Source organism: Biomphalaria glabrata, chromosome 15, assembly GCF_947242115.1.
Source record: "Biomphalaria glabrata chromosome 15, xgBioGlab47.1, whole genome shotgun sequence".
Classification (NCBI taxonomy): Eukaryota; Metazoa; Mollusca; class Gastropoda; family Planorbidae; genus Biomphalaria; species Biomphalaria glabrata.
Window position 1 is genome coordinate 21,553,204 of NC_074725.1, and position 27,588 is coordinate 21,580,791.

Below are 27,588 nucleotides of genomic sequence, written 5' to 3' on the forward strand. Positions count from 1 at the left end.
AAGGACATGAATGGAGGGGATGGTGATGATTACCATCAAACTTCGGTTCAACTGATTCAAGATTAAGACTTTTCAATTCATGTTGTGAAAGGCATCAGTAGTAGGCACCTGATGTAGCCAGCATCATACAAATAGGTACCACTCTGTTAAAACCCCTGCCTTGGAGTACAATTACTCTATTCAGCTTGAAAATTCATAGGCAAAACCTGAAACCTGAACTTTTCTCAAAAACGGCTCCAACGATTTTCCTAGAAATTCGACAGTTGATGTATATCTTTGGGAAAAAGAATTAATAGCTAATTTGCCAAATTGTTAAAACTATTTTATAATTCTTCGAAATATTAAATTTAAAATTAAATTTGGTCTAGATAATCTTTATCTTGAACAGATATTGCGGATATTCCCGCTGTCTGCATGAAAGAATTGAATATAAAAACAAAATCACATGTTTAGGAACATTTTGCGCACCGTCCTGTAAAGGCATATCATTAGAAATATATTATCTCTGAGTAGATTACAATCGCATAACCAGTACAGAGGGGAGGAATAGGGGCGGTGTAATTTTTTTTTCATTTTTACAAAGCTTATATCAACTCTGTCTGTCTGGTAAAAAGTTTATACATGTTATTTCTCCCACACCCAATCTCGATCAAGCTGAAATGTTACACAATTATTTATTTTACTTGACAACACAAGAATAATTTTTTAAAATACCAATTAGTTAATTAACTATTGGTCATTAATTATTTTGTTTAGTATCTCGAACAAGGGAAAGAGAGGGAAAGAAATTGTACTTGATTGAAATGGTGGTTTAAGCTGAATTGGTCCCCTCTCTATAAGTCGTCGTTTGAGGCTTAGTGAACACAAACATGAAATAGAAACAATAGATAACTATACAATCTTCAATGTTCATACGCTCTTCTCTAGCAGAGTGGCTACCGTGTTGGCTTGAGAAGCATGAAAAGGCTTTAGCCCACGAGTTTGAATTCGGTTGTTCACTTTTTGTTACAAAAACGATCAGCCAGATACCCCGTTATTTCTCTCGCACCCCTTTCTAACTGGTCCACACTAGTAATAGGATCATTGCGTATTGAGAAGGCTAAAAGAATGAAATTGTGCTAAACAAAAAAACAATTGGTAAAAATACTTCAAGTCGCACAGACTTATTATTGTTAGACTCGATCTTTGACATAGTTAACTACACTGCTGATCCAAACTAATTGATACAATTAATATAAGCATTGTTGTTTGTTTGTTGTTGTTTGTTTGTTGTTGTTGTTTTTTGTGTGTATATTTTGCTTGTTTATCTATCATTCATTAATTAATAATATTTAAAAAAATCGCTGTATAAAGGAAGACTTGTTCTTTTAAAAAAAAAAAAAACTTTTTTTACACTAATTGTTAGGTATACTCCTTTTTTTATGCAAAACTTATTCCATTAATTTATTTAAGCAAAGCTTAACCGATTAGTTGACTCGGAAGAGTCTGCAAGGGGGATATTTAATAGATTTGTAGCCATTCTAGTGTCCATCTTGTCTTTCCAATTTGCACCGCGTTCAACCGTTTCCATGGCAACGGAATGTACGTATTTGTTCCTTCACGAATCACTTATTAGATTTCGAGACATTTTTATGACTACGACACAGTGCGGCCTTGACAAGTTTACGACCCCGACCTTTAATGACAGAAGAAGATATTAACATAAAACAACTGACTTCGTTGTCGTCTGCTACTTCTGCAGAGATGGTTTAGACTAGTTTAGAGTTGAGATCATCGTCTGATGCTAGGGATGTCTCTCGTGGAATGAATTGTAGACTCTTAAGTTTGTTCACGACTAGACAAATTTATTCTGAGTATATTATTCAAGACAGATGTAAGCCTGACCCGTCTCCTGATATGTTACCTTTTAGAAAGTACAGTTAGAAATTTCGAAGGAAATAAATAAATTTAAAGAATTTAAACATATTTTTTAAATCTAGTTTTGAATATTTTAAATTTGAAAACATGATTGGAAAGAACTGGGAAGTGAAAACTGGATTGATCTAGTACTGGGAAGCTCCATTAACATAACAGAATGTGGTTTCCCCCCCCCCCTCTCTTTTAACGTGTAACATTGTTTAGTCCCGTACTCCCTCTCTCTCTCTCCCCAAGATTATTAAAACAATGTCTTCATGTCAAAAGTTTAAAGCTCAAAGCTTTTTATAGACCCGAGCTCGACCTTCATATTTTGTCAAATCTAAAGCAGAGACAAAGTCCTTGTCTTGGGTGGCGGGGGAGTATCTAATGCTTAATACCTAACTATTTTTTTAAATTGAGCCATGTTTTGTCAGGTAAAAGAAATAATTCTGCAAAATTTCAACAGCAGTCAAATGCAGCTGGGAGTTTGAGGAAAGTTGGGTAGCTTGTTCTGCAGCTGGGAGTTTGAGGAAAGTTGGGTAGCTTGTTCTGCAGCTGGGAGTTTGAGGAAAGTTGGGTAGCTTGTTCTGCAGCTGGGAGTTTGAGGAAAGTTGGGTAGCTTGTTCTGCAGCTGGGAGTTTGAGGAAAGTTGGGTAGCTTGTTCTGCAGCTGGTATACCAAGACTACGTGAAAGTTGGGTAGCTTGTTCTGCAGCTGGGAGTTTGAGGAAAGTTGGGTAGCTTGTTCTGCAGCTGGGATACCAAGACTACGTGAAAGTTGGGTAGCTTGTTCTGCAGCTGGGATACCAAGACTACGTGAAAGTTGGGTAGCTTGTTCTGCAGCAGAAAACCCTTTAGTAAGAAACCATGTTGACTATTACTCTTCTTTGAGCACATGAAAGAGTGTTAGGGTCACCTTAGCCCCGTGGCCGAACACAGACCATCTCTCTCTCTCTCTGTCTCTCTGTCTCTCTCTCTCTCTCTCTCTGTCTCTCTCTCTCTCTCCTCTCTCTCCTCTCTCTCTCTCTCTCTCGTCATTCGTGCAGAACGCGACATTCTAAAAGAATTTGTCTACCGTCTCATCTTCCTATCTTCCTCTAAGCAGTGGCGACGCCTTGTGTCAAATCTGCTCTACTCATCCGCCTCCAAGGCTCACGCCTCTTGTCCATAGCATCCCAGTTATCATACCAAAATGCCTACAACCGGTTGTGGGCTAAGGATTGAATACGCCCAGACTACGTGGAAGTTAAGTAGCTTGTTCTGCAGCTGTGATGCCCAGACTGTGGCCAGCGGGTCATATCTAGCCAGTGACGTGGTACTATCCGGCCCCTCGAGACTACTTCCCACTGTGTATATTGAAGCCTTTAAGCAGCAGATGATTCGTTCCTTTAAACTTTTCGTGTTTTTTGTTTGTTTGTTTTTTAAACGGCGAATCGGCCGGTGTCAGAAGTCTTTGAAATCTGTCCTCCTGGTTCTACGTGCAACAGTACACAACACCCTATTGCATATCACAAAGCTCAACAGACGTTAGTGATCAAAGACTCTCAGTGGTCTTTCATCATAAGTCGAGCCCGCCCCCGAGGCTTTCTATATCCCAGTCGTATCGCTCACCATGCCACCAAGCTAACACAACACACAATTACGTAGAGTCTAGCAGACCAAAAAGTAGCGCTCGTTGGGACGAATCTCTTTCTCAAAAACACTTAAAAGAGAAGTCATGTTATTATTGTAATTAAAGGCGGAGCTGCAACATAGAGGTCAGTTTAATTTCATTCACCAGATCCAAAAGAACCTCCCTTGAAGTTAATCAAATGAATTCGCGTAACAAATCTCTCCTGCCATATCGGATAACACAAATAATAATTGACGTATTGTAACTTAAACTTGAAACATCCAAACCATGATTTTTTTTTTACGTTTAACCCTTAAAGTGCTGAACTGTTTTACAATGAGTGCATACACAAGTCTGATGTTTAGAGGCTAAACTACCACACGCGTTTTAAGGGTTAATAATACAATAATTAAACAAGTATTATGACGGTCTTGTTCTGCTCATAGCATTATGTTGTTGTTTTTTATTTTGTTGCTAGTTGTATGGCGATGCCTGGCTGGTATAAGGCTATGGTCTTGTTGATCATTTGTGACGTCATTGTTTATTTTTTGTTTGCATTGCATGGTTCGGATGTTCATTTAGAGTTGACGATTTTTACATCCTTGACCAAACCTCTAGCAAAACGTCGAGAGAATTCAATGGAGGAAAAGCAGGGCTCGAACCCTGGACATCTGTTACACTAGTCCAGAGCGCGCACCACATGACCAGGAGGTTATCCTTATCTTGCTTATATGATAACGTTATTGTCTGACGTCCAAGCATGACGTCATTGTTTTGCTGTTGATGTGACGTCAATGTCTTGCTGGCGGCTGTTTGACGTTTCTGTCTTGCTGATGATAAGACGTTAACTGTATTTATTGTTCCATAATATTTATACCATGGGGAACTTAAAGTTGTAAAGTTGCGGGAACTTCTTAACAAGCTGTTTATTAGTGAATAGCTAGTCTAACACATTGTCTGCTTATTTTTATTTTGTTTGATATGAAAATAAGGGGAATAACTGCTACTTAAAGAAAGATGTGGGTGTATGTATGGAGTTAATCCCCTTATTACGTTTTGACACGTTTTTTCTCCCACTTCTCATTCTCGGATCAAGTTGAAATTTTATATAATGATTAATAGTTGATGATAATATCCGAATCAATCCAAAAATTAACCAATTAGTTGATCATTTAGTACTAATTAATTAATTTTGTTTTATATAACAGAAAGGTAGCTAAACCCTGTGATTTTCAGATAAAAGGCAGTAATTAGCGGTTCTTTCCCTTAAATAAGCTTTATATTTTTTTTATAATTTCTATTGCTTGTTAAAGTTTTCTAGTGAGTGTCGGGCACTTAATAAATATTATAGAGGACAGAACACCTTTCAGTGTAAGGAAGGAAAATAACATGATTTGGCCCCGCTTCGAACTTCCTATGCTAGTCCGTTATGTGACATTATGTGACCACTGGGAGAACATTATGAATTATAAGCTTTTTGTATAGTTTACCTGAAAAATAGTTGTTAACTCACTAATTTTATCTCTCTCTCTCTTTTTCATCATCATCATCATGGAACATAGGGCCACGACAAAAACACGCCAATCTCACGGTCTCTTGCTAGTTTTTTGATGGTTTCCCAGCTCTTCCCGGTCCTCTCTGCTTCTTCAAGTACACTGCGTCGCCATGTTCTTTTTTGGTCTTCCTCTGCGTCTTGTTCCCTGGGGGTTCCACTCTAAGGCCTGCCTAGCTCTGTTGCTGGTATCTTTTCTAAGGGTGTGACTAATCCATCTCCACTTCCTCTCTAAGATCTGCACTTCTATATTTTTCTGTCCACTCATCCCCCACAGTTTGGTGTTTTCTACTTTGTCATACCAGTGTATTTTTAGGATATTTCTCAGGCATCTGTTGATGAAGGTCTGTATTTTTTTTTGTTGTGGCTTCAGTTGTTCTCCATGTTTCAGAACCATACAGTAGGACCGCCTTGACATTAGAGTTAAAGATTCTTAGTTTAGTTTTGTTTGAGATGTGAGGAGATTTCCAGGTTGGTTTTAGCTGTGTAAATGTCTGACGCGCTAGATTTATACAGCGTTTAATGTCTTCATCTGTACTGACTACACTCCCAAGGTATATAAAATGTTCTACTTGGTGAGTTGGTCTATTGTCTGAGAATCCAGTACTATGTCTCCAATTTGTTTATTGTTTACTTTAAGTACTTTTGTTTTTGATGGTTTATTTTGAGGCCTACTCTTTTTCCTACTTCGCTTAAAGCTGTGACCTTTTCTTGCATATCCTGTAGTCTGTGTGATAATAGGGTCATCAGCGAATTCCAGGTCTTCCAGCTTTTGTGTGAGAGTCCATTGGATTCCTTTCCCTGCATTAGAGTAGGCTCTCTTTTTCCCTATCTCTCTCTCTCTCTCCCTCCCTCTCTCTCTCTCTCTCTCGTTCTTTTTCTACATCTTATTATTTCTTTAAATATTTCTCTTTTCATTCTCTTTTTTACTATTCCTTTTCTCTCTCTCTCTCTCTCTTATGTCCTTTCTTTCTTTCTTTCTCTTTTTACTTCTCTCCTTTTCTTTCTCTTTCTCTTTAATTCTCTTTTTTACTCTTCCCCCCTCTCTCTCTCCCTCTCTTTCTCTCTCTCTCTCTCTCACTCTCTCTGATCTCGTGGTCTCTCTATCTTTTCCTTTCTCTCATTCTCTGTCTATCTCTGTCTCTCTCATTCTCTGTCTATCTCTGTCTCTCTCATTCTCTGTAACACTCTCAGTTATAATTAGATACTTGCTAATGTAACCTCAGGTTAATTGTATTAGTTATTAGTTTGCTTTTTTTTTAAATCAATAATTTTCATGTTTGAGACTAGCAGGCCAGTGACCTTGACAGAGATCGGTGTGATCAGGTCATGTTAACAAACTGAGATATGTCGAAAAAGACCACAGACGGATGGCCTGATATACTGGTCGCTTTAAGGTAGAGGGAGAGAGAGAGAGTGAAAGAGAGAACGAGAGGGGAAGAAAACATGAGAGACAAATAAGCGAGAGAGAGAGAGAGAAAGAGAGCGCGAAAGAGTAGACTTTGGTACACTGACAGAGAGAGAGAAAGAGAGAGAGAGAGACCGCTCGATGGAGAGAGTGTGTGAGAATGAAAGTGAGAGAGAGACAAAAAAGCGCGCGATTGAGATAGAGAGCAAAAGAGTAGAAGTTTGTACACTGAGAGTGAAAGAGAGAGAGAGTGAAAGAGAGAGAGAGTGAAAGAGAGAGTGAAAGAGAGAGTGAAAGAGAGAGTGAAAGAGAGAGAGAATGAAAGAGAGAGAGAGAGTGTAAGAGAGAGTGAAAGAGAGAGAGTGAAAGAGAGAGAGTGAAAGAGAGAGAGAGAGTGAAAGAGAGAGAGAGTGAAAGAGAGAGGGAGAGTGAAAGAGAGAGAGAGTGAAAGAGAGAGAGAGAGTGAAAGTGAGAGAGAGAGTGAAAGAGAGAGTGAAAGAGAGAGAGAGTGAAAGAAAGAGAGAGAGAGAGTGAAAGAGAGAGCGAGAGTGAAAGAGTGAAAGAAAGAGAGATAGAGTGAAAGAGAGAAAGAGAGTGAACCAGAGAGTGAAAGAGAGAGAGAGAGAGTGAAACAGAGAGAGAGAGAGTGAAAGAGAGAGAGAGAGTGAAAGAGAGAGAGAGTGAAACAGAGAGATAGTGAAAGAGAGAGAGTGTGAAACAGAGAGAGAGAGTGAAAGTGAAAGAGAGAGTGAAAGAGAGAGAGTGAAAGAGAGAGAGTGAAAGAGAGAGAGAGTGAAAGAGAGAGAGAGTGAAAGAGAGAGAGAGTCAAAGGGAGAAAGAGAGTGAAAGAGAGAAAGAGTGAAAGAGAGAAAGCGAGTGAAAGAGAGAAAGAGAGAGATAGTGAAAGAGAGAGAGTGAAAGAGAGAGAGTGAAAGAGAGAGTGAAAGAGAGAGAGTGAAAGAGAGAGAAAGAGAGACAGAGTGTGAAAGAGAGAGAGAGAGAGTGAACCAGAGAGTGAAAGAGAGAGAGAGTGAAACAGAGAGAGAGTGAAAGAGAGAGAGAGAGAGTGACCCAGAGAGTGAAAGAGAGAGAGAGTGAAAAAGAGAGAGGGTGAAAGAGAGAGTGAAAGAGAGAGAGAGAGTGAAAGAGAGAGAGAGAGGGAAAGAGAGAGGGAGAGTGAAAGAGAGAGTGAAAGAGAGAGAGAGTGAAAGAGAGAGAGAGAGTGAAAGAGAGAGAGAGATTGAAAGAGAGAAAGAGAGTGAAAGAGAAAGAGTGAAAGAGAGAGAGCGTGAAACAGAGAGAGAGTGAGAGAGAGAGAGAGTGACCCAGAGAGTGAAAGAGAGAGAGAGTGAAACAGAGAGAGAGTGAAAGAGAGAGATTGAGTGAAAGAGAGAGAGAGTGAAACAGAGAGAGAGTGCAAGAGAGAGAGAGAGAGTGAAAGAGAGAGTGAAAAAGAGAGAGAGTGAAAGAGAGAGAGAGAGTGAAAGAGAGAAAGAGAGTGAAAGAGAAAGAGTGAAAGAGAGAGAGAGGGTGAAAGAGAGAGTGAAAGAGAGAGTGAAAGAGAGAGAGAGTGAAAGAGAGAGAAAGAGAGAGAGAGAGTGAAAGAAAGAGAGAAAGTGAAAGAGAGATAGAGTGAAAGAGAAAGAGAGAGAGGCAAAAGAGAGAGAGCGCGAACGAGTAGAATTTGGTACTCTGAATATACAAATGAAAGATCCAGCCTGATTTTTACTTAAGTAATGCCCAGCACATGGCTTGAGGGCCACTCCGACCCATAACGAGGTGCATAGTTCATAGTAAAGCCGCAGAGAATCGGATCCATTGCACATGACCGGATTTTGCTGTGATGCGCCCCATAACATAGTTAGATGTTTCCCAGACGCCTAAAAGATTGGACACCACTGTACCTATACATCGGGATTTTTTTAAGACCTTCTTTAGACCTTCTTTTGTCTTTCTAAAGACTACAAACTTGTTTAGTGAAGATATTAAGAAAAAAAAACTAGAAAATAAATGAGAAAGAGAAGCGACAGACAGACAGAGTAAATAAATTGCAAATTTTCTGGGCAAAAAAAAAAAAGGGAAACAAATGAGGTGAAGAAGAAAAAAGATAAAAAAAAAAAAAACAAGCTTCTGAAATTGATTGCAATCTAGACAATTAAACGGAAGAAAAAAAAATGCTTAGAGTTTTAAAAGGGTCGAGATCTAGATCTAATACATTTTAATTTGATTGCAAAAATCCTTTGAAGAAGTGAAATATGAGGGGGAAAAAAAAGGTCTGTCCATTTAAAATTTCAACATGACCGGAACTACAAAAAGAATAAAAATAAACGAAACAAATGAAGTCGTAATTACGAAATACTGCGCTAAGAGACAGAAAGAGAAGGAGGAATTGAGAGATTAAAAAAAAGAAGAGAGGAGAAAGACAAAATAAATGAGAAAAGAGAGAGAGAAAGAAAAAGAGAGCGAAAGAAGCGGGAGAATGAGAGGTACAAATTTAAAACAATACGCGATGAAATTGTGCTCAGCATGAGCTGAGCTAAATGTGTTGTTGTTTTTTGTACGTTTGAAAGGAATAAAGCTGTTATGAAACACGTAGGTCCTTGTCAAGTATTTGTACAGTAGGTCCTTGTCAAGTATTTGTACAGTAGGTCCTAGTCAAGTATTTGTACAGTAGGTCCTTGTCAGGTATTTGTATAGTAGGTCCTTGTCAAGTATTTGTGCAGTAGGTCCTTGTCAAGTTTTCGTACAGTAGGTCCTTGTCAGGTATTTGTACAGTAGGTCCTTGTCAATTATTTGTACAGTAGGTCCTTGTCAAGTATTTGTACAGTAGGTCCTTGTCAGGTATTTGTATAGTTGGTCCTTGTCAAGTATTTGTACAGCAGGACCTTGTCAAGTATTTGTACAGTAGGTCCTTGTCAGGTATTTGTATAGTAGGTCCTTGTCAAGTATTTGTACAGTAGGTCCTTGTCAAGTATTTGTACAGTAGGTCCTTGTCAGGTATTTGTATAGTAGGTCCTTGTCAAGTATTTGTACAGTAGGTCCTTGTCAGGTATTTGTATGTGTTGTGGCTTGCGCACTGAAAATTTATTAAAGTGAGGGAGATTTGCGCTGCATCAGCCTCACTCTCTCGCCCCTTGTCAGCTGGATCCAGTGGCAGAACAGAGTCCAGACAACTGGAGCTGGTTTGGGGTGCAGTGGATGACCAGTGTGTTCTACATGTTTTTTAGCGTTTGTTACATGACGCCTGATGGTCCTGGTAGTCCAATTCGACTTGAGCGCCATGCAGCCGCAACTAGACTTCACATGCTGGTGGTGGACAGAGACCATAGTTTCACCAGATACTAGCTCTGGCTAACCCTCACCTGGTTTGGCCCGCCAGTCGAGACGGTTTGCCGGAGTGTGACCGTTGCCGCATGGAAATAACTGCTTGGAGCCACAGTAAACAGCCGGGCTTTGAGTGGAGACCAAGGTCAATGAGCTGTTCCGGAAACCCGACTGCCGACTGAGGTAGAGATCCTCCTACAGTGCCCCATACACAAGTATTTGTATAATAGGTCCTTGGCAAGTACATGCATTGTAGGTCCTTGTCAAGTATATCTACAGTAGGTTCTTGTCAAGTACATGTATAGTAGGTCCTTTTCTACTAATATCATTTAGTTCCTTATCAAGTAATGCTTAGTAGATCCTTGTCAAGTAGGTGTATAGTAGTTCTTTTGTAAAATGCATGTATACCAATAAAACAAAAATGTTCTACACTCAATCGACTGACTATCAAAACTCATGCCTAAAGATTAATTCAAACTCATCTGATAGATGTTCAATAAAAAAATGTTAACAATCTTAGTTTGTTAGAGAGTAGGTACATTGTCACAGACTTTCTATAAGGACAACATTTCAGGATTGGTCCGCTATTGAACGATCCAGGTGCGGACTGACTGTATTGGCGTTCGGACAAATGTTCGGTTGGCCGGCTAAGAATGGGCCGGTGGGGCAGCCGACAAATCAACCACTTGAATGACAGTCAGACCGTAAATAAGTGTATTCACTTCCTCTTTATGTTGATATTGATAAATACGTTATACAAGACATTGATTTGGACACAATCATAAACAATGTGTCAGCGACTAGTTTGTAGATGTCTACGGCAGAAAGAGATGTTTACGTCGCTTCTTTAGCGGCCCCCGAAAGTGGAATAGACGCAATTTTTCATTCTGATATTCTTTCTGAAAATATTGAAACCTGCCTTTTTACCTGCCTGGGTGGACCATTCCGGGGGCCGATTTTGAGTTTGTGTCTCCACACAAACTGTCTTTGTAACCTTGTTTTTTCATGTATTACGTTGTACTCTTTTAGTCCTGTCAAATCATTTCCGAATCATGTAGTCAACTTCTCTCTTCCGAATAATTAAGATTGCGATTGTAATGTAGATTTTTGTTTTAAATTTCGTGTAGCCTGTAAGTCTGTATGTAGAAGTACAGTACTTTACGTCAGCTGACGCCTGCATGAGTTCAGTTTATGTAGAAGTACAGTACTTTACGTCAGCTGACGCCTGCATGAGTTCAGTTTATGTAGAAGTACAGTACTTTACGTCAGCTGACTCCTGCATGAGTTCAGTTTATGTAGAAGTACAGTACTTTACGTCAGCTGACGCCTGCATGAGTTCAGTTTATGTAGAAGTACAGTACTTTACGTCAGCTGACGCCTGCATGAGTTCAGTTTTTGATGCTTGATCAAGCTTTACATAGTATAACGACAAATACCAATATGGGGCGATAGTGAGTAGTGCCAGGACACCCTGAATGTTACGTAGAGTCAAACACACACAATCATATTTAATTATTTAACATTTTTGTTGGTACAGAGAGAGTGAGAGAAAGAGAGAGAGATAGAGAGAGAGAGACATAGAGAGAGAGAAAGACAGAAAGACAGATAGAGGGACAGAGAGAGACAGAGTGACAGAGACATTGACAGAGAGAGATTGAGAGAAGGAGATAAAGAGGGATAGAGAGAGATACAAAAAGAGAGAGAAACGCAGAAAGACAGTGAGAAAGATAGATAGAGACAGACAGAGAGATAGACAGAGAGGGACAGAGAGAGACAGAGACAGAGATTGTGAGAGACAGAGAGAGAGAAAAACAGAGATAGAGTAAATATTAAGAAACTGTTTGGCTTCGTAACTCAGTAGTTTCAATTTACGATTTTATCAAAATACAATAACATTTTTATCAAAATACAACAAGAACATTTTTATCAAAATACAACAATAACATTTTTATCAAAATACAACAATAACATTTTTATCAAAATACAACAATAACATTTTTATCAAAATACAACAATAACATTTTTATCAAAATACAACAATAACATTTTTATCAAAATACAACAATAACATTTTTTATCAAAATACAACAATAACATTTTTTATCAAAATACAACAATAACATTTTTATCAAAATACAACAATAACATTTTTATCAAAATACAACAATAACATTTTTATCAAAATACAACAATAACATTTTTATCAAAATACAACAATAACATTTTTATCAAAATACAACAATAACATTTTATCAAAATACAACAATAACATTTTTATCAAAATACAACAATAACATTTTTATCAAAATACAACAATAACATTTTTATCAAAATACATCAATAACGATGACGATAAAAAGACTAAGGCCATGAAAGTTTCCAGATCTTACAACTTGATGCAGAATGTCTCATTGCTTCTCTCTTTGTCAGGTACAGAACAACGAAGACGTTACCAGCTCCTATAAATCATGCTAATTCAGTCACCTCTCTGGCTGGCCATGGTGTTCGAGTAGCAGGCAGCAGAAGGCTCAAGCATTAGGTTCCGTGGGGACATCGTGTTCAGTGCAGCTCGTGTTCAGTGCAGCTCGTGATCATTGGAGCTGGTGTTCACTGCAGCTGGTGTTCAGTGCAGCTGGTGTTCATTGCAGCTGGTATTCAGTGCAGCTGGTGTTCATTTGCAGCTGGTGTTCAGTGCAGCTGGTTTTCATTGCAGCTGGTATTCAGTGCAGCTGGTGTTCATTTGCAGCTGGTGTTCATTTGCAGCTGGTGTTCATTTGCAGCTGGTGTTCAGTTGCAGCTCGTGATCATTGGAGCTGGTGTTCACTGCAGCTGGTGTTCACTGCAGCTGGTGTTCAGTGCAGCTGGTGTTCAGTGCAGCTGGTGTTCAGTGCAGCTGGTGTTCAGTTGCAGCTGGCGTTCAGTGCAGCTGGTGTTCAGTTGCAGCTCGTGTGAAATGGGAGAAAATCAACCCCTAACCAAGAAAAACATTAACAAATACTTTTTTTTAATTAAGCGTAGCTGTAACAATTAGTTTGGATCAGTCATGTAATTAAATTTATAATAGATCTTGATCAACAATAATTAATTTGTGCGATTAGAAATATTTTTACCTATTGTTTTTGTTTATCGCTATATCATGCTTTTAGCTTTCTCAATACGCTACGATCCTATCTCTTGTCAGGCAGGGTTGGGGGGGGGGGGGGGAGAAGAAGGGGTATCTGGGTGAATATTACCGTGATACATTTTTAAATGCATCTATAAAAAAAATTAATATCAGTTGGGAAAGGGGTGGATGGGAGGGGGGGAAGAAGGGGAATCTGGGTTAATATTACCGTGATACCTTTTTAAATGCATCTATAAATTAAAAAAAAATTAGTTTAACGATTCGATCTTGATTGCTCAAGCCTCCTTAAGCGAAGACACTAATCACTGTACCAGATAAGTGCTTATGAAAATAGAAGGTTTTATTGGTAGTTTCAAACTTTAAAACAAAGTAATTCAGTTTATACCACCACATTAGTCAAGTAAAATTTCTTTCTCTTGTTTGATACCAAAGAAAATAATCAATTACCAATAGTTAATTAACTAATTGATTTTTTTAAATTTATTCTGGTTTTGTTAGGTCAAAGAAATAAGTGTGCAACATTTCAGCTTCATCCGAGATTGGGTTTGGGAGAAATAACGTGAACAAACTTTTTACCAGACAGACAAAGTGAATTGATGTAAGATTTGTAAAAATCTCTTTCAACATTTAAACAAATTAATTCACACTAGTCGACCCACGGCGTAGCATACGCCGCTATTTTGCAGGGCCGGCCTTAGGCCACTGAAACCTATGCGACCGCAGTGGGCCGCGCACTTTCATAGGACCAGCGCAAGTTCTAGGTGTATAAATTATTAAATCAAACCATTTTATAACTTATAACAGATTTCCCGCGGCCTCCTGTCGATTTACCAGGAGCTCCTGGAAATCTCCTGAAATTTGCAAAATATACGAAAAAGTCCTGGAAATATCCGGAAATTATTAAAATTTTTGCAAAACTCATACGAATTTCCTGAAATATATAGACATAAATTGCCCTTTGGGGTGTCATTCAATATGGAATACGCCAATCCTACGCGCGATAAATAAAAATAGCATTATGCATTAGCCGTAATTGTGTAATCTGGTGAAAGAAGCTTCTCGCGCCTAAAACTAATGAAGAATTACTTGAGGTCAACAATTCTCGTAGATAGATTGAAACCTTTGGTAATTCTTGCTATTGAGCGTGATCTATGTAGGAAGCAGAATTCTTATGATATAGTGTATGACTTCGCTACACGCAAGGCTCGTGTAGTAATTCTGTGCGTAGTAAAAAATGAATAAAATGCAAAGACGAATATATTTTCTAATATACACTCTTAATTTTCACTTATTATCCGCTTCCCTACCCAAACTGGGACCCGCGAAATCCGTTTCGCATTGGGCCCACAAAGGTTAAGTCCGGCCCTGCTATTTAGTGACGGGTGAATACTACTTGTTCACGCCCACCCTCTTTTTTTTTTACGTGAGGTAACTCTAGTCCGAATTTTAGAAATAAAAGAGTGATCTTTCCTTTACTTCTTGTCCAAACTCTTGAGCCATAAACAGAATTATATAAATATAGATTATTACATTATTACATAAGTTTTGAAAAAAAAGAATTGCTTTTTGGTCGAAACTAAATCTAGGTGTTTTCGGGACAATTCCTAAAAGATTTTCGAAGATAAATTAAACGCAGTCTAATCTTATTTATTGAACTTGAAATAGTTATAACGTCAACAGTCGGCTACTTTTGAATTTGATCTGCTGAGAATGTTCCTTTTTAAAAAAAAATTAAGTACGAATATTGTACGCACATACATGCTAACCAAAAATAAAACATAAAACATTATTATAATAAGAGCTTGTCACTACTATTTAATTGCAGTAGACAAGGAACAATCCTATAACAGTACGAAGACATAATCCATGCGGAAGAAAAAGATTGTCTACCAGTAGTTAACAATCCAATCATATGAAATTTATTCATTTTTGATTTCTAGAAATAATTGTGCAAAATTTAAACTTGATCAGAGATTAGGTGTGGTTAAACAATATGTACAAACCTTTTACCAGACAGACAAAATGAGTTGATATATGCTTTGTAAAAAAATAATTCTCCAGCGGACGAGTGCAATTAGAAAATAAGGTGACGTGTCCTAGAACCAACCTGTCAGATTCAGTAGTCTCGCACTGGTCCAACACTTAATGAGCAGCGAAGCATTAGCATATCCGGCCGAAGACGCAGTGATGCTATTTGGCCTACCGCTTGGCGCCATCATGCGAGCTCCCTCCGACCCAAGACATGGTGCCAGCCAGCCAAAGACATGGTGCTAGCCGACCCAAGACATGGTGCTAGCCGACCCAAGACATGGCGCTAGCCGGCCCGAGACATGGTGCCAGCCAGCCAAAGACATGGTGCTAGCCGACCCAAGACATGGTGCCAGCCAGCCAAAGACATGGTGCTAGCCGACCCAAGACATGGTGCTAGCCGACCCAAGACATGGTGCTAGCCGGCCCAAGACATGGTGCCAGCCAGCCAAAGACATGGTGCTAGCCGACCCAAGAAATGGTGCCAGCCAGCCAAAGACATGGTGCTAGCCGACCTAAGACATGGTGCTAGCCGACCCAAGACATGGTGCTAGCCGGCCCAAGACATGGTGCCAGCCAGCCAAAGACATGGTGCTAGCCGACCCAAGACATGTTGCCAGCCAGCCATAGACATGGTGCTAGCCGACCCAAGACATGGTGCTAGCCGACCCAAGACATGGTGCTAGCCGGCCCAAGACATGGTGCTAGCCGGCCCAAGACATGGTGCTAGCGGTCTTAAGAAATGGTGCAAGCCATCTTAAGAAATGGTGCTAGCCGACCTAAGACATGGTGCTAGCCGACCTAAGACATGGTGCTAGCCGACCTAAGACATGGTGCTAGCGGTCTTAAGAAATGGTGCTAGCCGACCTAAGACATGGTGCTAGCCGACCTAAGACATGGTGCTAGCCGACCTAAGACATGGTGCTAGCGGTCTTAAGAAATGGTGCTAGCCGACCTAAGACATGGTGCTAGCCGACCTAAGACATGGTGCTAGCCGACCTAAGACATGGTGCTAGCGGTCTTAAGACATGGTGCTAGCCGACCTAAGACATGGTGCTAGCCGACCTAAGACATGGTGCTAGCGGTCTTAAGAAATGGTGCTAGCCGACCCAAGACATGGTGCTAGCCGACCTAAGACATGGTGCTAGCCAACCCAGGACATGGTGCTAGCCGGCCCAAGACATGGTGCTAGCGGTCTTAAGAAATGGTGCTAGCCATCTTAAGATATGGTGCCTGCCGGCCCAAGACCTGGTGCCAGCCGGCTAAAGACATGGTGCTATCTGACCCAAGATATGGTGCCTTTCGGCCCTTCGAAGGTTCTGTCCACAATGCATACTAAAATCTGAAGAGGGTCGACTGGATTCACGTGACATACGTTTAGGAATTTTTTTTGCTTCCCCCTTTCACACTGTTTCCTTACATTGTATTCTGAAGATGACCATATTTTATTCATTTCTCTTTGTACCTTTTCTGTTCTTATTTCTTTCTCTACTTCTAATGTTAAATGTATATTTAATTGTATGCAGTCTCCACATATAATAGTATCCCTTAAACTTTGTCAAAGTTTCAATTACAAATCAACTAATTAATGATGAGCATAGATGAGAAGAAGAAAGTAACTTCTTCATTTTAATTCCTTTTCGTTCTTAAAAAAAACTTTCAATATGCATATTTTGTAAGCATATTTTTTTGAGTTAATAGTTGGAAAGGCCCTGGGCTGATGGGGCTACATTTAAATGTTTCAAGCACGCTACAAGCGGACGCCTCTTAACTACGACAGTGTTATCAACCGTAAAATTTAAAGAACTGTCTGTAAAAATATACATTCATAAATATCATTAACATGTTGACATTTGCATATTTTTAAAATCTCCTTCGTAGATCCCCCTAGTCAGTAGAGGCGTTAGTCCTCCAGTAAGTCGGGCCCTGTTTGAATTATTTCAAAACTTAAAGATTTTTTCATAAGTCTGCCGACCTTTACTGCTGAGCATCTTTAGATCAATAAAAGTCTGACCTATTTACTGCTCAAGCCTCAAAGTTCACTATATCATACTCCAGATGTCGATCTATTTATTTGTCTGCTGTCGCTAAAGTGCTTTGTTTGTTAGTCTAATTGCCAATTGAAGCGGTCAACGCAAAAGAAAACGGTCACTAACATCATGTTAGATTACGTCCCTTGTCTCCGTTGCTTGATTAGCGCTTTGAAAGCTGAGTAACTCGTTTTCTAGTTATTATATTGAGCCATGGCTGGCTCACTTTTTTTCTCTTGAGTTGCTTGCCCTTGACTTTATTACCCTCCCGTTGTCTGACCTTGTAGTTGTCTATTGTCTAGATTTTATTGATACCTGGCCTCTGCAGGATGGTCACAATTTACCTTTAGTAATATTTTTATATTAACTAAAAAATCCGTGGCGTAGAAAGTAACACAAAGCTTATATCAACTCACGCAGTTTGTCAGTCTGTCTGTCTGTCTGGTACAATGTTTGTTCACGTTAGTTCTCCCACTTCCATCCTCGGATCAAGTTGAAACTTGACACAATTACTCGTTGCATCTAGCGAAATATAAATCAATCCAAAAATTAACTTATTGTTTAATTAATTATTGGTATTCGATTTCACAACTTCGTATTGTGAATGGGAGGTAGATACTGAGTATTGTGAATGGGAGGTAGATACTGAGTATTGTGAATGGGAGGTAGATACTGAGTATTGTGAATGGGAGGTAGATACTGAGTATTGTGAATGGGAGGTAGATACTGAGTATTGTGAATGGGAGGTAGATACTGAGTATTGTGAATGGGAGGTAGATACTGAGTATTGTGAATGGGAGGTAGATACTGAGTATTGTGAATGGGAGGTAGATACTGAGTATTGTGAATGGGAGGTAGATACTGAGTATTGTGAATGGGAGGTAGATACTGAGTATTGTGAATGGGAGGTAGATACTGAGTATTGTGAATGGGAGGTAGATACTGAGTATTGTGAATGGGAGGTAGATACTGAGTATTGTGAATGGGAGGTAGATACTGAGTATTGTGAATGGGAGGTAGATACTGAGTATTGTGAATGGGAGGTAGATACTGAGTATTGTGAATGGGAGGTAGATACTGAGTATTGTGAATGGGAGGTAGATACTGAGTATTGTGAATGGGAGGTAGATACTGAGTATTGTGAATGGGAGGTAGATACTGAGTATTGTGAATGGGAGGTAGATACTGAGTATTGTGAATGGGAGGTAGATACTGAGTATTGTGAATGGGAGGTAGATACTGAGTATTGTGAATGGGAGGTAGATACTGAGTATTGTGAATGGGAGGTAGATACTGAGTATTGTGAATGGGAGGTAGATACTGAGTATTGTGAATGGGAGGTAGATACTGAGTATTGTGAATGGGAGGTAGATACTGAGTATTGTGAATGGGAGGTAGATACTGAGTATTGTGAATGGGAGGTAGATACTGAGTATTGTGAATGGGAGGTAGATACTGAGTATTGTGAATGGGAGGTAGATACTGAGTATTGAGAATGGGAGGTAGATACTGAGTATTGAGAATGGGAGGTAGATACTGAGTATTGTGAATGGGAGGTAGATACTGAGTATTGTGAATGGGAGGTAGATACTGAGTATTGTGAATGGGAGGTAGATACTGAGTATTGTGAATGGGAGGTAGATACTGAGTATTGTGAATGGGAGGTAGATACTGAGTATTGAGAATGGGAGGTAGATACTGAGTATTGTGAATGGGAGGTAGATACTGAGTATTGTGAATGGGAGGTAGATACTGAGTATTGAGAATGGGAGGTAGATACTGAGTATTGAGAATGGGAGGTAGATACTGAGTATTGAGAATGGGAGGTAGATACTGAGTATTGAGAATGGGAGGTAGATACTGAGTATTGTGAATGGGAGGTAGATACTGAGTATTGTGAATGGGAGGTAGATACTGAGTATTGTGAATGGGAGGTAGATACTGAGTATTGAGAATGGGAGGTAGATACTGAGTATTGTGAATGGGAGGTAGATACTGAGTATTGTGAATGGGAGGTAGATACTGAGTATTGTGAATGGGAGGTAGATACTGAGTATTGTGAATGGGAGGTAGATACTGAGTATTGTGAATGGGAGGTAGATACTGAGTATTGTGAATGGGAGGTAGATACTGAGTATTGTGAATGGGAGGTAGATACTGAGTATTGTGAATGGGAGGTAGATACTGAGTATTGTGAATGGGAGGTAGATACTGAGTATTGTGAATGGGAGGTAGATACTGAGTATTGTGAATGGGAGGTAGATACTGAGTATTGTGAATGGGAGGTAGATACTGAGTATTGTGAATGGGAGGTAGATACTGAGTATTGTGAATGGGAGGTAGATACTGAGTATTGTGAATGGGAGGTAGATACTGAGTATTGTGAATGGGAGGTAGATACTGAGTATTGTGAATGGGAGGTAGATACTGAGTATTGTGAATGGGAGGTAGATACTGAGTATTGTGAATGGGAGGTAGATACTGAGTATTGTGAATGGGAGGTAGATACTGAGTATTGAGAGATGTAGCTGTATATAGCTATCTATATTTCTCTTTTCAAGTTTTGTACACGTTTTTTTTTTCTCTCCATTTTGTCACTTTCGGATCAAGTTGAAATTTTGCAGAATTATTCTTATAGGATGACAATATTTGTGAATCAATGCAAAAATTAACCAATTAGTTCATCAATTAGTAATAATTAATTTTCTTTTATCTATTTATCCATATATATAGGGCAGTGAATTGTATTTCTTTTCCTGAAATATTTTTTTAAAATGTATTTTGCTTGTTATTATTTCGTTGACACCAGTGACCGTTCTATGTGGCGTCCTTGACATTGTTCAGTTTCACCTTTTAGTGTAAAATCTCTACCAATCTTAACATTATTTATGTTCTGAAATGTTTCTTTAGGTAATATTATTTCGCCCCCGCTCTACACTTCTCAATAGCGCTTTCTCTTCTTTTTTTACGTTTCTCTATTTTATTGCTCAGATAATTTGAACGGGAATACTTAAAAAAACAACAACTGAGAACCAGGAGAAAATTACTGTTTTAAATTTATCTTTAAAATTCCCAATGGAAAAAAAAACATATTAAAAGAATATATATATAGGGAGCTTATACTGCTTAAAATACTCCAAAAGCGTTCCCTACATAACTCAGATCTGCACCATTTGTACTTTGGATCAATCAATTCACTCATTGTATAATGTTAATGACTCGGGTTCTAACCTGTAATGCTATATACATTAGCACTTTGAGTTCCACAAGAGTTATATAAACTTTTTATAACTTTGTGTAAACTCCATAGCAACGGCACAAAAAAGTCGCTTGAATTAACTGTGTCTCGTGAGGAATAATTTTAGTAGTTTCCAGTCCATCAAACGGTTAACAAAGACTCTTGCTAATCGACTAATCCATTTCGCAGCCGTAATAACTTTAATTCACGAGAACTCTAAAAATAGCTCAGGATTTTCCCAATAACTAAATATGGAAATTCAAGCAACAATTTTTTACTTTCCTCCATCTTTTTTTTACTTTCGAGGAGATCTATCTTCCTGAAGACAAAAATAGATTTAGCTATAAACAGGAGGGGGCGGGGGAAGAAAAAAAAACTCCATATAATTAAAATGTTACTTGTTAATATATTGATTTAATCTTATAATATTCTGGGCCTATCGTGATATTCAAGTCTACTTTGTGCCATGATACGAAACAGCTCAACTAACGTTCATTTTATTTTGCCGGGTGTGTTCCTACATTTAGTTCAACCGTGTACTATAACTAGATCTACTAATCTTTATAGCAAATAGGTACATCCTTCATTATTATTACATAAGGAGAAACAACATCTAGCGTAAAACATGAGTCCCTAAAATTAAAGCCAAATTTGAAATTAAACCACAAAATTTATCTTGTATTCAACAACCTACTTCCTGCTTCCATCTAATAACTCTTTTCTTGTCTTATATTTATCTCAGCTTTGTGAAGAAAACTAATATCTAAAAAAAAAACAATTTCAAATCACAACCCAAGACTCTAAAATAACCCATAGCTAATTTCAGTTGTTCAAAAAAATATCTGCTATACCGTATACGTCGAATATATCCCAAGAAAAGCTGGCTGGATTACATACAAGAATGGACCGGCCTCTTCTTTGATATCCTGCTTAGAACAACTGCTGACCAGGAAATATGGAGGGAATTGGTTGGTCGAACTGTCACAGCGCCCCCCTACGACGAAAGTCAAAGGACAGATGAGATGTTGCCCGTTAACACTAACAATTATCCCAAAAGTGTGTGTTTAAGGATGCCTTGCTTTGTTTTTTTTCAGCGCGCCTTGACGGAGTGAAGACTTACATGGCTTTGCGTCGGGTGCCTCTCAAGCTTCAAGACCGCGTCATCAAGTGGTTTGATTACCTCTGGATGTGCAATAAGTCTGCGGATGAAGAGAAGTCCTTGAGCCTTCTTCCAGACAAACTCAAGGTAAGCTGCTCAATGTAGGGCTTGTTTATGATAAATTCCACTCACAGGTCTTGTGTTATGAATGAATTGCTGGCTCGGTGTGAACCACAAGCTAATTGCACAGGATTGCAGAGAACCTCTAGCTACTTAGGGGCTTGCTGCGGGTTTAAGGCTAACTGTGAGCCTAAAGCTAATTACGGGTTTGCTGTGAGCCTAAAGCTAATTACAGGTTTGCTGTGAGCCTAAAGCTAATTACAGGTTTACTGTGAGCCTAAAGCTAATAACAGGTTTACTGTGAGCCTAAAGCTAATAACAGGTTTACTGTGAGCCTAAAGCTAATAACAGGTTTGCTGTAAAGCCTAAAGGTAATTACGGGTTTGCTGTAAAGCCTAAAGGTAATTACGGGTTTGCCGTGAGCCTAAAGCTAATTGTCGTTCGCTTAAAAGGTTGTTAAAACACACATAAAGAAAACGTTAGTTTAATCTTGACGTAAGTGTGGTTTCCTTTGCATTAATATTTGACGTCACCTGTTTCCAAGGCTCATATTTTAAGAAGAATGCGTTCTGTCCAGCTGTACACCGAATGTAATCCTCAATCAAATAGTGTGTATCCCCGCTCCCATATAGCTTAATGGATATCATGCAGCCCGAACACTAAAATATGTTTTTAACACGAGAGCATCTTCTGACACCCGAGGGCTCTTACATTCAACTGCTAAGTCCCACGTCAACAAGTCCTACACTACTTCTATATGGTCATTCCCGGCACTCGCTCGAAGCATCCTCTTTATGTATTGATTTTCTGGTTTATTTAAGGAGAAGTCTAAATAAATTATGATCGCTATTACAGAGAATTTAAAATTTCAAGAGATTTGTTTGTAGAGATTTTTTTTAATATTCAAAAAATTGATTCAGAGATCGAATAGAATTTTCGCCAGCATATCTAGAAAAGAAACAAAAAAAATTATAATATAATAGAACACCCGTTTTTTTTTTTGTCAAAGTAACACTCATGTGCAGATATAGGGAAAAGCGGACTGGCCATATGGAGATTTGGGCAAAGGTTATGTTGGCCCCACTCAAATGGGCTGGTGGGCTGTCAGCCTGGCACCCAAATGAGTTGGTGGTCTGTCAGCCTGGCACCCAAATGACTTGGTGGGCTGTCAGCCTGGCACGCAAATGAGTTGGTGGCCTGTCAGCCTGACACCCAAATGACTTGGTGGGCTGTCAGCCTGACACGCAAATGAGTTGGTGGGCTGTCAGCCTGGCATCCAAATGAGCTGGTGGGCTGTCAGCCTGGCATCCAAATGACTTGGTGGGCTGTCAGCCTGGCATCCAAATGACTTGGTGGGCCGTCAGCCTGGCACGCAAATGAGTTGGTGGCCTGTCAGCCTGACACCCAAAATGACTTGGTGGGCTGTCAGCCTGACACGCAAATGAGTTGGTGGGCTGTCAGCCTGGCATCCAAATGAGCTGGTGGGCTGTCAGCCTGGCATCCAAATGACTTGGTGGGCTGTCAGCCTGGCATCCAAATGAGCTGGTGGCCTGTCAGCCTGACACCCAAATGACTTGGTGGGCTGTAAGCCTGACACCCAAATGACTTGGTGGGCTGTCAGCCTGGCATCCAAATGACTTGGTGGGCTGTCAGCCTGGCATCCAAATGACTTGGTGGGCTGTCAGCCTGGCATCCAAATGACTTGGTGGGCCGTCAGCCTGGCACGCAAATGAGTTGGTGGCCTGTCAGCCTGACACCCAAATGACTTGGTGGGCTGTCAGCCTGACACGCAAATGAGTTGGTGGGCTGTCAGCCTGGCATCCAAATGAGCTGGTGGGCTGTCAGCCTGGCATCCAAATGACTTGGTGGGCTGTCAGCCTGGCATCCAAATGAGCTGGTGGCCTGTCAGCCTGACACCCAAATGAGTTGGTGGGCTGTAAGCCTGACACCCAAATGACTTGGTGGGCTGTCAGCCTGGCATCCAAATGACTTGGTGGGCTGTCAGCCTGGCATCCAAATGACTTGGTGGGCTGTCAGCCTGGCATCCAAATGAGTTGGTGGGTCGAGGTCGTAGGATCGCTTGGAATTGAACATTTTATAATATTCTTACACAAGATCTAGAACATCACGACAGAACCATTTAGAATCAAATCTTTTACAGACTTTGGGAGGCGTGGTGACTGGGCGGTACAGCGCTTGGCTTCCGAACCGAGGGGTCCGGGTTCGAATCCTGGTGAAGACTGGGATTTTCAATTTCGGGATCTTTAGGGCGCCTCTGGGTCCACCCATCGCTAATAGGTACCTGACATTATTTGGGGAAAAGTAAAGGCGGTTGGTCGTTGTGCTGGCCATATGACATCCTCGTTAACCATAGGCCAAAGAAACAGATGACCTTTACATCATCTGCCCTATATACCACAAGGTCTGAAAGAGGTGCATTTTTACTTTACGGTTTAATAACAACCTAATATATTCCGTGATATAACAACCTTATTCGTAGACTATTCCGTCACTTATGCATAAAATCTACTAAGTGATTAAATAACATCATAAGACGTCTTATTTCTTGACTTCCTATAGAATTTATTTGTATCACAATGAAGTAATTCTAATTAATGTTGAACCTATATGATTCCAGATTATGACATACAGTCTACCTAGTTTACTAGCCTTCAAATACCATGAGGATGGGGTACGAATGGATTCCCACCGTTAAAATATGGCACGCAATTTAAATGCTGTATAATAAGGAAATGCCAGGGCCGATTTAGACACTCAGTCCGCCCCTGGATATAGGCCTATTTATCCGTGTGTGTGTGTGTGTGTGAGCTGGCCGCCTTTAGTTGTAGAACTTGGGTGAGATGAAAACCTGGGCAAAGCGATGGTCGAAACATTGATGCCTACTTTCCGAGCAACTTTGGGATCCTAAGGACCAATAAAGCAGCTCTGCAAGATGTACAAAACGTTGCGATATGTGCTGCAAGCTGCCTAGGGAGAACCAGCTCCTGATTTTTTTCCGAAGGGTTGTCTCGCGCAAAGCCTTTCCCTTGAGTATAGATACAAGGCAGCAGCGGTTTGGATTCAGAGAGTCTCTTCTCCTAATTGTGTAGCCAGCCAAGATTAACGAGCTCCTCCTGCCGAAGGTTTCTGGTTTAGGCGCCAGTTACTTGCTTTGCCCATTCGGTCTGCTCCAACGAACTCAATTTCTGAGCGAAACGTGAAACCACAAGCCCGTGAGAAGGAAAGACAGACAGACAGACACTTTTTAATTTTTTTATTCATTAAAAAATGTAAGTAAACATTTCTGGTCCTCATCAGGCGGAGATCGCTATCCACGTCCATCTTGACACACTGAAGAGGGTAGAGATCTTCCAGGCCACTGAGGCAGGCTTCCTCTGCGAGCTAGTTCTCCGGCTCAGGCCGGTACTCTTTTCACCTGGAGATTACATTTGCAGAAAAGGTAAGGACATAACTGTACCTGTTTTTCTTCTTCTAATTACTTGCAATTGAGTGAGCAATCTTGGAAAGGAACATAACTTATAGTCTGTCAAAAATTGTGAGTCTCAATGTGAATGAACTATTGCTTACTATTTTATTTTTACATTTGTTTTTGCAGCTACAAAAATAAATCTGAAAAATAAAAAATAAACTGAAAAAAAAGGAAATGGAAAAAAAAATGTGGACGAAATGTGAAACTGAAGAAGAGGGAAAATAATTAGAAGGGCTTAGAACGTGAGGTGTAGAGAGGGGTGGGAGTGGGGAGGGAGCGCTAGGAATCCGTTGATACGGAAATTGGAAAGTTCCGAACAAGGAGATTACAACTGATCAACGTAAGATCGAGTCTAGAAAAAAGATATTCTCAGAACTGGGCTGGGAACTTGGAGATGGATATCTGGGTGTAGGGTAATACTTGTATTTAAGAGAGAGTGGCCAGAAAGGGACTGGGTGAAGGCATAAACAGATTGGAGACATTGAGATTGGGCAGCGGCTTGTGCAGTTTCAAGGTGGTGGGCGAAGTCTCCCCATCGATGGGAAGACAACATAAAAGAATGGACGGGCCTGCCATTGAGGTTCTATCTAAGGCAAAAGACAGAGAGGACTGGAGAAAGACGGTCGACAAATCTTGTACGGTGCCCAAACGGTCCAACAGACTATGGGATAGGTAAAAGGTAAAGGTAAATATGGCGATGTCTCGGAGTGTGGGAGAACCTCTCGAATAGAAAGTGTACTTGGAAGGAGCTGCGGAAAAGGACATTGCCTCTAGGGGTGGGGGGTCAGTCTCTGAAAATCGGACAAGGTACCAAGGATGGGCAGAGTCTCGAAGGCAGAACGGACATTGTCTCGGTGGAGGTTGGGGGCAGAGCCTATGTCGCAGTATAAAGTATTTACTCCTTCAATGTTTATAAATTATGTTGTATTAATTTGCTTAACTCCAGTAACTGTCATCTCATCTTTTACCAGGGCCGGCATTAGGCATAAGCAACCTAGACACCCGCCTATGGCCTCCCAATGGTGGTTTGGCTGGGGGTGCTCGAAAGGAATCAAGAAATTTTTTTATAGAGAACAAAATTGTGAAACTAGGATCAAATCTCAAACATAGCAGAAGTCTATGACTCGTCTGCTAGTCTCGCTCTGAGTCTCTACCAGAATTTACGATGCCATACGGAACGCTACGGGAATAGCTCTAAATGAATTTTTTTTTTTTTTGATTTAGATAGAGATACAGGAAAGTTTTAACTCATTGCGCATTTTTTTTTCGGTCTTTTTATTTATCCTATTTTATTTGATGCCACCTAATTCACTTCGCACAGGGCCTCCGATTACATAAGGCCGGCCCTGCTGTTACTGTTGGTGAGCTTGCCAGTTGTCTCTTCTATTACCTCTATACCTAAACGTTGTCTAAATGTCTATATTTGGGGTCAAGGTTAAATGTATGTCATGGCTTCAGTACTACAATCAAGAGTTTTTCCCTCGTTGAAAACATAGCAGGATTAGTTTACAGATTGATATGTGCCAATCTCTGCAGATCAAACGACTAGCTACTCTCATTCAACTTGTAGAAGAGAGACTATTAACAGGGAGTGCGCTAGTCCTCCGACGATTGACCCCCCCCCTCCTCCTCCCTCAACTAACTCAGACCTCCATCCTCCTCCAACCCGCTCCCCCATCATGCAATTCAATGTTCCCCCCTCCTTTTTTTCAAACCCATATCGTAATGAACGCCTCGGTTGGTTTGATCGCAGTCGCCATGACAACGGGTAGCATCATTTGACGTCACTGGGATGACACTTCGTGCTCCCCCGAGACGTAAAGGCGAGGGCGAGGATGCTTCTTGCAAAATCAATGATGTAATATAACGCCCGCCATCCCCATGTTACACCCCCAACTCCCCCTACTCCTTACTCTCACTCTACCAAATGCTCCCATTTTTTTTTCCAAATGGTTCAAATGATACATCAAAGAGTATGGAAACTGTGACTCAGAAAAGACTAAAAGTGGGGGTTGTGGAACATGATTTGTGATCACTGAAAGACAATGTAGTTTACCGGTGCCAATCGTGAATCATTCAAAGACTGGGGGGCTGATCACAAAATAGCCAAATGGGTTAAAATTGAAACACTTTTAACAGTGGGCGTAGTTCTACAGTTGACGATGACACGTGCGGGGCTAGCTGTTTTAAGGGTTTCCAACATTGAAGTAGCAATGTAGCAAGATTCGGAAAGGGTCAGTCGGCTGGCCCAGTTTTAATTTCATTCTACGACGTAGATTTTAAACTTTTTACAATAGTTTTAAAATAGATCTACACATCTGCAAACACATACACTCTCTCTTTCGGACGCACACATACACACACAGACCCTTTACGCTGATGAATGGCCCTTTATTATATGCTTAGTAATTCAATCTTGCCAGGTCAGTAGACCACTTAACTCATCATGTATCAATCTTTCTACTTTATTGGAGATTTTTACTTTGTTGGACACTAAAATGAACAAAGTCAAGGACACTAAAATGAACAAAGTCAAGGACACTAAAATGAACAAAGTCAAGGACACTAAAATGAACAAAGTCAAGGACACTAAAATGAACAAAGTCAAGGAGACTAAAATGAACAAAGTCAAGGAGACTAAAATGAACAAAGTCAAGGACACTAAAAT

General features: G+C 40.1%; 1 protein-coding gene across 2 annotated transcripts in view; it reads left to right on the forward strand.

Moving 5' to 3' along the window:
* Positions 1-27,588, forward strand: part of LOC106056491 (cyclic nucleotide-gated cation channel beta-1-like) — a 260,095-nt gene that overhangs the window by 226,478 nt on the left and 6,029 nt on the right. For both annotated transcript variants that reach the window (XM_056012728.1, XM_056012727.1), the window contains 2 exons: positions 21,306-21,457; positions 24,749-24,890. In XM_056012728.1, coding sequence (XP_055868703.1) covers positions 21,306-21,457; positions 24,749-24,890 — 294 coding nt within the window. The remainder of the gene's footprint in view (positions 1-21,305; positions 21,458-24,748; positions 24,891-27,588) is intronic.